The sequence below is a fragment of the Pinus tabuliformis genome, chromosome 9 (assembly GCF_031772625.1).
Source record: "Pinus tabuliformis cultivar Carrire ecotype Pingquan chromosome 9, CPIR1, whole genome shotgun sequence".
Lineage (NCBI taxonomy): Eukaryota > Viridiplantae > Streptophyta > Pinopsida > Pinales > Pinaceae > Pinus > Pinus tabuliformis.
Genome location: NC_142307.1, coordinates 548,921,610 through 548,931,761, shown reverse-complemented (window position 1 = coordinate 548,931,761; position 10,152 = coordinate 548,921,610). Strand labels below are relative to the sequence as shown.

General features: G+C 33.8%; 1 protein-coding gene across 1 annotated transcript in view; it reads right to left on the bottom strand.

Moving 5' to 3' along the window:
* Window positions 1–3,347: 3,347 nt before the first annotated feature.
* LOC149149682 (inosine-5'-monophosphate dehydrogenase 1-like) overlaps window positions 3,348–10,152 on the bottom strand; it is a 42,029-nt gene continuing 35,224 nt past the window's right edge. The window contains exon 2 of the mRNA XM_089440668.1: window positions 3,348–3,681. Coding sequence (XP_089296794.1) covers window positions 3,610–3,681 — 72 coding nt within the window. The 3' untranslated portion in view covers window positions 3,348–3,609. The remainder of the gene's footprint in view (window positions 3,682–10,152) is intronic.

The following is a 10,152-nucleotide window of genomic DNA, read 5'->3' as shown; positions in this document are numbered from 1 at the left end:
AACAAAAGATACATCTTTGGTTACTTTGACATACTTGGAATGTTCCTAGCAATATAGACTTTATCTAAGCATATCAACAAGCAAAAGCAAAATTTCGGGATGTGATTGATCCAATGTGGAGCAATAATGAATAGGTTGCACATATTTTATACCTCAACTTTCTCCCTCAAGGAGAATCAACAGCGTTTGCAACAACAAAATACAGTTGTAACCATTTTTGGAGATTTTGAGGTTGATGAAACTAGAGGTTTAAATGCATAGCCTTATTAATGGGCCTGACTTTTAAATTGACGTGGGGTAATATACCTACCCCTCCCTTAGCATCAAAGAGAATATTTTAGATCACAACAACGACTAGACAGTGAGTATTGCTTTGCTCTTGTGCAATGCCATATGCCCCCTATATTCTTTGATTGGAGATTGTCATTCACCTTACAACTTTGCAAGCATCAACTCATTATCGTTGTATAGGAGTTTCTAAATTCAAGCTTTCATGCACTATTTAAAAATCCCACACTGAAATAATACACTAAAATGTCACCTTCTCGTGAGCAGTGTTGCATTCATCCACTTATAAAATGACCATAATCAAAAGAACAAAAAACTTGAAACAACTGCAATATACGCATGTATGTATTTCATTTTATGTTTTGTTGTTTAAGTGAATGTGTGTCTTGATTAAATAGGAATAGCTTACTAATTAACAATGCTAAACATTGTTGATTTAACAACAAAATGACAATTTTTGTATGCCACGAGAATGCTTGTTTTGAAAAATAAAATGGAACACGAAGATAGTGCTACTATGCATTCCTATTATAATACTCCCATTACATAGCACTGACAAGGGTGAAATGTGGTTACATTGAAGTTTAACTTTATATAAACATGGTTAAATAATGTTAACTAATTAAAGTTGAAGCGTATTTAGAAAAAGGATGTTGTCATCAAATATAGGCATTATGGCAATATAGTTTGGCTTACATTTATTGTCACAACAATCATCTTTATGAAGCAATCAATATTTTATTCATCAATTTATTTATCTATTTATATATCGATATTAGTCTCAAGATATATCCTAGAGGTGACCCACCCTATAAATGCGCTAAAATAACCATTAGGATTGCTTCAAGTGGCATCAAATATTAATCTTGAAACATTGTGATTCTACTGAATTTATTTCTAATCTTCTAATCTTTTGTTTGGTTTCACAGAACAAACAAACAAAAAAAATCATGGACACCTCAAGATGCATCTACGTATGAATTTTTAGACCATCCGAAGATACTTGACCAGAGGTTAATTTTTCTCATCAATTCCTAAGTTACTTCCATTAACCTCAAAATTTGATAGATCAAAATTTTCTTGTGACTAAGTTTGATTCTAATCATTAAGATGTTTTTTACTGATAATTTTAAGGCATAGTAATTATGGCATGAACAACACATATTTCATTTACATGGGACAAAGGAAAAAGGAATATGCTCACTATCTCGGACAAGTTATTTTATGTCAATTTGGGAGAAAAAGGAACAAAACAATACAATTTTCACATCCCTTGTATTGAGCACATTTCATATCACCATTTACATGATTCTGAATTTTCCAAGAATTAATATCATAGAAACAATTCAAGCAAGTGACCTCAACTAGAGACTCATTATATATCAAAAGCAACTTGGAACACTCTAGCGGACAAGATTGTTCCAAAATACATAAACAATATGTCCCAAAACATAGGTCAAAACAAATTTTGCTTGAGCTATAAAAGATGGACAGAAAATTGGATACACTACCCATAGATGTCCAATAAATAAAGTCTACACCTATCCCAATATGTATCTCAAAAGATTGATTTGAGGATCACATGGAAGAAGAAAATATAAAGATATATGTGAACATACTAAGGCCATTATACCTATTAACAGCAATTTAGAAGAAAATGATCAGTAAGTTGTAACCAATTACGAGATGGCCCTTTTTAGAGTAGGAAGTGCAAGGGGTGTCATCTCAGATCCAACAGCGAATCTCAATATTTCTTTCACGTGGAGTTTAGGAGCCATTACAAACAATGAGGCAGAGACTCTAATGGCATATAATGGGGTCAAACAACTAATGGAGATCTGGTTTCCCAACCGGAGACCAGTCACATGCAAACATTTGTATGTAATACCCATTTTGATATAACATAAACTTTCTTCTGCCTAATTTTTAATTATAAAAAATGTGACATAGATGCCAAAATTTTACTAATATTAAAATTTTGATACACTTTGCATTTTTAAAGCCCTATATATTTAGATTTTTATTATAAAAGCACACTTCTATATTTTAGGACCTTTTCTTTTCAATACATATAGTGCTCATCTAATATAGTATCACTTATTCAAAGAAACTTAAACCTAACCAAAACTACATTTTTTTGAAAAATCCCACTATTTTCATTAATGAATACTAAAAGGAAGTGTATCAGTGTTACACTAATCTTAAGCTATATCTAATTTACATTTTTTTAAATCCCACTATTTTCATTGATGAATTCTAAAAGGAAATGAATATCAATACACTAATCTTAAACTAAATCTAATTTACATTATTTTAAAGACTTGTATTTAAATGGATGGATATTAACCATTATCACTATCATATATTTTAAAGATATATTGACCAAAAATATTTATACACGAAGCATTTACACATATATCCATTTCATGACTATTAAAACAGAAAAATAATACTAAAGGATAAAAGAATTGTATATATTTGTTTGAAATATTACTTGATAATGTTTGAAACCTTATTTGGGTTTTATATATATATATATAAATCTTCGGCCTTTTTGGATTATGAAATGGAAAAAAATCAAAATAATACCCTAAAAAAATACCTTACTTAAAACAATATTATTTTTTAAATTATGAATTCAAAATAAGCAAAATAAATCAAATTAATACTATAAAACGAGGGAGCAATCTAATTATTAAATATTTTTTAGTTTTTTTTGTTATAATTTAGCAATAGAAAAATCTTATTGAGATTATACATTTTTGTTATTTAAAATGTTTTTCTAAATGCATAAAAGTATTGGACATTTTAAATTACAAAAATCACAGAGCTAAAATTTATCATTCCAAAAAAATAGTCATAAAAATATAAAAAATCTCTCTAACATCTCACAGTTGGAATATATCTTAAACAAAACCACTATAAATGATAAATTCAAAAATTCAAAATAGATAGAGAAATCAAAATAAATGTTAATATATATATATATAATAAACAAAAAAACCAATAATAATAAAAAAAAAGGCTAATAATAATAAACAAAAAAGCTAAAAATAATATAATAAGAAGTAAAACCATTTTTTAATTCATTTTTAAATAAATTAAAATACTACATTATTAAGAAAAACCATTTTATAATTCACTTTTCTTTAAATAAATTAAAGAAAAAAACATAAGAGGGATCCCATCGAACGTCAAAACATACTTCCACCAAGAGTTTTCAGTTGACATGATACCACTGATCCATGAAACATAGATCCTTCTATGCGTCCACAATGCATTTAAGGTTAGATATGAATAACTTGAAATCTAGTAACTAACTCAAAACCGCTTCTTCTCATAGGAAATCAAGCCATGAACACCACCCTCAACCTGAGCAGCACCGGTGCGCGTCTGCAAATTAAACAAAAGATACATTTTCGGTTACTTTGAAATACATGGAATGTTCCTAGCAATATAGACTAAAGCAAAATTTTTGGGATGTAATACAATGTGGAGCAATAATGAATAGGTTGCACATATTTTATACTCAACTTTCTCCCTCAAGGAGAGTCAACAGCTTTTGCAATAACAAAATACAGTGATAACCATTTTTTGAAATTTTGAGGTTGGCAAAACTAGAACTTTAAATGCATAGTTTTATTCATGGGCCTCACTTTTAAATTGACATGGGGTAATATACACCTTACAACCTTGCAAGCATCATCTCATTATAGTTGTATAGGAGTTTCTAAGCTCAAGCATTCATGCACTATTTAAAAATCCTGAAATAATACACTAAAATGCCACCTTCTCGTGAGTGGTGTTGCATTCATCCACTTATAAAATGACCATAATCAAAAGAATAGAAAACCTGAAACAACTGCAATATACGCATGTATGGATTGCATTTTATGTTTCGTTGTTTAAGTGAATGTGTGCCTTGCTTAGATAGGAATAGCTTACTAATTAACAATGCTAAACACTGCCGATTTAATAACAAAATGACAAATTTCGTATGCCACGAGAATGCTTGTTCTGAAAAATACAATGGAACACGAAGATAGTGCTACTGTGCATTCCTATTATAATACTCCTTTACGTAGAGCTAACTAGGGTGAAATGTGGTTACTTTGAGGTTTAACTTTATATAACCATGGTTAAATAATGTTAAGAACTAATTAATGTTGAGGGGTATATTTAGAAAAAGGATATTGCCATCAAATATAGGCATTATAGAAATATAATTTGCCTCACATTTATTGTCACAACAATCATCTTTATGAAACAATCAATATTTTATTCATCAATTTATCTATTTATTTATATATCAATATTAGTCTCAAGGTATATCCGAGAGGTGACCCACCCTATAAATGTGCTAGAGTAACCATTAGCATTGTTTCAATTGGCATCAAATATTAATCTTGAAACATTGTGATTCTGTTGAATTTATTTTTAATCTCCTAATCTTTTGTTTGGTTTCAGAACAAAGAAAATTATCATGGACACCTCAAGGTACATCTATGTATAAATTTTTAGACCATCCGAAGATACTTTACCAGAGGTTAATTTTTCTCATCAATTTTTGAGTTACTTCCATTAACCTAAATTTGATAGATCAAAATTTTCTTGTGACTAAGTTTGATTCTAATCATTAAGATGTTTTGTATTGATAACTTTAAGACATGGTAATTATGACATGAACAACACATATTTCATTTACATGGGACAAAGAAGGAATATGCTCATTATCTCGGACAAGTTATTGTATGTCAATTTGGGAGAAAAAGGAACAAAACAATACAATTTTCATATCCCTTGTATTGAGCACGTGTCATATCACCGTTTACATGATTCTGACATGTCATATCACCATTTACATGATTCTGAATTTTTCAGGAGTGAATATCATAGAAGCAATTCAAGCAGGTGACCTCAACTTGAGACTCATTCAATATCAAAAACAACTTGGAGCACTCTAGCAGACAAGATTGTTCCAAAACACATAAACAATATGTCCCAAAACATAGGTCAAAACGAATTTTGCTTGAGCTATAAAAGATGGACAAAAAATTGGATACACTACCCATAGATGTCCAATAAATAAATAAATAAAGTCTACACTTATCCCAATATGTATCTGAGAAGACTGATTCGAGGATCACATGGAAGAAGAAAATATAGAGAAGATGTATGTGAACATACTAAGATCGTTATACCTATTGACAGCAATTTAGAAGAAAATTATCAGCAAGTTGTAATCAATTACGAGATGATCCTTTTTAGAGTAGGAAGTGCAAGGGGCGTCATCTCAAACCCAACAGCGAATCACAATATTTATTTCACGTTGAGTTTAGGAGCCATTACAAACAATGAGGCAGAGACTTTGATGGCATATAATGGGATCAAACAACTCATGGAAATCAATGGTACTGACGTTATCATAATTGGTGATTCCACTGTAATCATAGAGGTATCAAGTCAAGGGATTTCTCTCTCCTTTCCCCCTTTAGCTCACCTCTATTATAAATTGAACCTTTTCATGCATGTCTTTGGCTCAATTCAGTACTTCCAGGTAAAGCAAAATTTCAATTCATATAATAAGGAAAAAGGCAATAAAGGGTCCTAGAAAGGCCGGGGGTTATAAAAAATTGAGGGAATAGAACATCCATTATCTCTCATACTCCATGCCAAATATTTAACCGAAGAAGCTCTCCAATATCTCTCATGGTCCATGACAAGGAGTTTAACCGGAGAAGCTTTGAGGTGATTAAAGAGTGTCATGTGAGGTTCACATCACAATTCAGTAGAGGGAGTCGGCGCAGCATCTCCTTGTCACTGCTCCACATGGAGGCCCATTGTTCCTCCTCTTAATGCACGTAGAAGTTAATGGTTATTAGATTGAAGTCAACATGTCTCAAGACTCTTCCTTCCTCAACCATTTCACAGCCTATGCGAAACAGTCCCTCCCAACATAGGAGCAATTACTCTTGCAGATCATCATATCTTCGCTTCACCAAGCTGGAGGGATCTGTTCATGAAGATATCACTTTTCATTAGCATTCAATTGATGACTTATTGAATCTGTCCAAATTTCTCAAACGTGAGAGGAGGTTCTTTCCCCCAAATGCAGGTTTTGGCTCTACTCTACGACCCATAGGAAAATTGGCAGGCGATGGCAAAGTATGCATATTATCCGACTTTTATGGGGATGTCAAGAAAGTTGGAGGAAACACAAAGAAAAATACAACAACTGTCAAAGCCATGCAATTTAAATTTGCAAAGGCATAGAGAAAATAGAGGCCTAGAGGGAATATGCACATGCGAGATTGCATGAAGACAACAAGAACATGGATAATATTTACAAGGATGTTATCAAGCACATTTTAGGTTGAGAGTCTAGGAAAATGACTACAAGGATACTCTCGACTCTTTGAAGCAAGATAAATAAGCTGCAGTCTTGCTATTGTTTAATAATTGTTAAGTTGCATGCCAACTTTGTTGACCTCCTATCTGCTATCTTTGGGATTGCTCCAAAAGTGTTTACACCATGCTAGGGTTGCCTTCGTTTGACATTGGAGCGATGTGAAATCCTAGCCCCTTCGGTGTATCTTCGAGCTTTTGGTTGATGAAATCTGGAAAGCATTTTATATGTGATTGCTTGACCTTGGACATAGTGTTAGACATGGCACAATCCTTGATGAGGTGATTAGTTTATGTGGCATTGATATCTTCTACATAACATGAATGTTGAGGAAGATGGTTGCTTGCATGGGTGTTGCATCTACCTTGGAGGAGGAGTGCTAGGCACAAGGAGGTAGGGTCCAACCCCCTAGAGACAGCATTATTATCCGCCTAGAGACACATGAGACCACTTTTGTGCCCCAAAGACAAAATTGGGATCCACAAAGGCATAATGACAAAGGTCTAAGGTTCAACCCCCAGAGGATAATTTTAGAGGGCTTCTACACACTTCATGGCACCCCTACCCCTCAATGTCAACCCTAGAAGGGCCTACGCATGTATGACATCATCATTTATCACTCCTATGACTCACACATGTGGGAAAGAGTTGGTTTATTTCATTGGCTACTAAGTTAGCTTGTGACCTAGATTGTTACTTACCCATTATTTTATTATTTTCAAGGGATAATATGCTAAATTAGGATTTTGATTCCTCGTATATGTAGAAGAACCTTTCATTCTTGTAAATCATCATCACACAATTGGAGATTTCGGCCTCTATCTCTCTAGAGAAATTTCGGCCCTTTTTTCTTGTGTTAGAGATTGGATCTATAAATGCACTTTGATATTTGGAGTTGACTTCGGTTATCATTGGAGCTATTCTTCAGAGAAATGGATAGAATCTTTGCATGTTATCTTGTAAGTGTACCTAATTGTTGAATATCTATTTTCTTCATGTCTAATGTATGGAATAATGTTGATTCTAGGTTATGTTATTTGTGCCCTAATTTGTTGAAGATATACTTAATTACTCATATAACATGTGAATGAGTTGTCCTAATGGTGAACTCCTTGTAGCTCTCCCATGAAAAATCCATTATCCATTGCATAGGTAATTGTTGAAATTTTGGTTGTTAGGGCATCAAAATCTCGACCTCCTTGGAAACTTTTTGGTTGACTTATCACATTATAGACTCCACTCACCCAAGAATAATGCACTTGCCCTCATTTGTTGGTTATCACTCTAACTTTTATCCATAAATTTCCTCCTTTCTCTTCGCCCTAATTCTGCCTCTTCAAGGATAAGCTCATAAACCATGGCTTGGTGCGAATCCCTAAGCAAGGAGTATTTTGGTGGTTGGAGAGCCTAAACATCAAGAGGGTATTTGCTACAAAATCTCTCCTTTTGGTGGGCATACACTTCAATTTCATCCATAAATTTCTTTGACCTAGTTGTTTGCCCTAAGGTAAACCCTAGCTTGTGTCGCTTCAACCTAGAGGCTTTCTTGAGGGTTTCATGTGCCTTGGCTTTATTGAAAATCATTATTGGAAACCCTTTCTCTTGCATCTTAGCCCTGGGTCTCACCAACACTCAACCTATCTATCAAACCCTAGGCTCTAGATCACCCTTCATAGGTCTCTCTAAGGAAAACATATTGTCTCCTCTTGGAGCCTTGAGCCATCAAATTGAGTCTTTCCATTGTAGATTATTTGTGTCATCTCATACCCTAACCATAGAATATCAATTAAGTGATTGCACACATATCAGGACTCCTTGCATCAGTGAAAATCCGTAAAGAACAGGGGGTTTAGCTGTGGTGAAAGTGGGCCACTACTCCATTGTTGTCCCTTGGTCTAGTTTAAGCCTTGTAGGGTTCCCTCTCCAAGGCCTGCTAGATTTTGTGGCAACATAGAGCACACCACTTGAAAAGCTTGCTTTGACATGCATACACTTTAGATATAGAGTGATTCACTAAAAGAGCTTATCTTGACATCACATTAGGTTGCTTCTATGTTGATTTTCCAATGTCAACTCTAACTTAAATTCCGAGAAAATTATTTTATGCCCAGAAAAATATATTCACCCCAGTAAATTAGTTTATGAAAAAATGTCGAATAAATACATTAGCATTTTAACTTATAAATATTTGCAACAGAAACAAGTGGAAAATCAATTGCAAACAACAAAAAATTTTGCCCTCCAATTTATCCTTCATTAAATTTCTCAAAAACATAAGGGATCCCTTAACAAGGAAAATAGCCCTTAGAGAAATACAAAAATTATACGACAAAATGGAACTTGGAAATTTCAATCCCCTTGAAGTTTTGACCCTATAAAAACTCAACCTCCTGGAAATTTTTAACCTTAGAAAAATCAACTTCTCTAGCTTACAATTCATCCTCCTCTCTCATATCCCTATACGTCATGCACACTAGAAGAATAACCCACCCTTCACCTAGGCTGTACGGCCCCCTGTGCAACCCTCCAAGGTGAGTTTCAACTTCCCTGCAAATTCAGCGTCCTCTCTCCAATATCTTAGTGCCTTCAAAATTATCTCACGAGAATCTCCTTTTTGCACTTCATCCTTTTCTTTAGCCTTTAATCTCTTAGTCCACTAGATAAAATCTCTCTCTCAATGATTCAATGTGTATTTTTTCTCCCTCAAAGTCTCTTTTATAATTATCATTGAGACAAAACCCTAACCCTTAATCTCCAAAGTGATGGATAACTAGGATCAAATCCTAACCAACTTAGATCAACAGTAGATATTAGATCTAATTCTTGAAAGTGATTAAATGACTTTTCCTTAGAAAACTTTAGCTCAATAGCCACCATTGATTAATTAAGTTAATTAATGTGTTTTTCCTAAGTTAGATATAGGAAAGAAATCATAAAAGTCACTTACTCAACACGAGCAAGTTCCTAGAGAGTCTTGGACCACTCCTAGATGTTTGACACCTAGCCTGTGTAGAAGTACCTATCTACCACTATATCATCAATACTTCCTCCTAGTGAGGAAGGCATTTCGCACCACCCCCAACTTGTCCCTATAAAAGACAAACTTCCCCTTCACTAGAGGCTTGGTGAGAATGTTTGCAACTTGCTCATCTATGGAGTTATGCAAGAGCTTCACAACTCCCCTCCAAACCCTATGTCTGATGAAGTGATACATGATCTGTATATGCTTCAACTTGTCATGAAACATTGGATTCTCCGAGAGTTTAATGCAACTTTGATTATCTCAGTGAATCATTGTAAGATCCAATTTGAAACCAAAAACCATATGAGCACCTTGCAAAGCCAAATGGCCTCACAACTTGCCAAATTGATTGCCATGTACTCGGCCTCTGCTAAACTGAGTGCCACAAAAGATTACTTCTTGTTAAACCACGAGATCACTGTTGACCCCAAGTTGA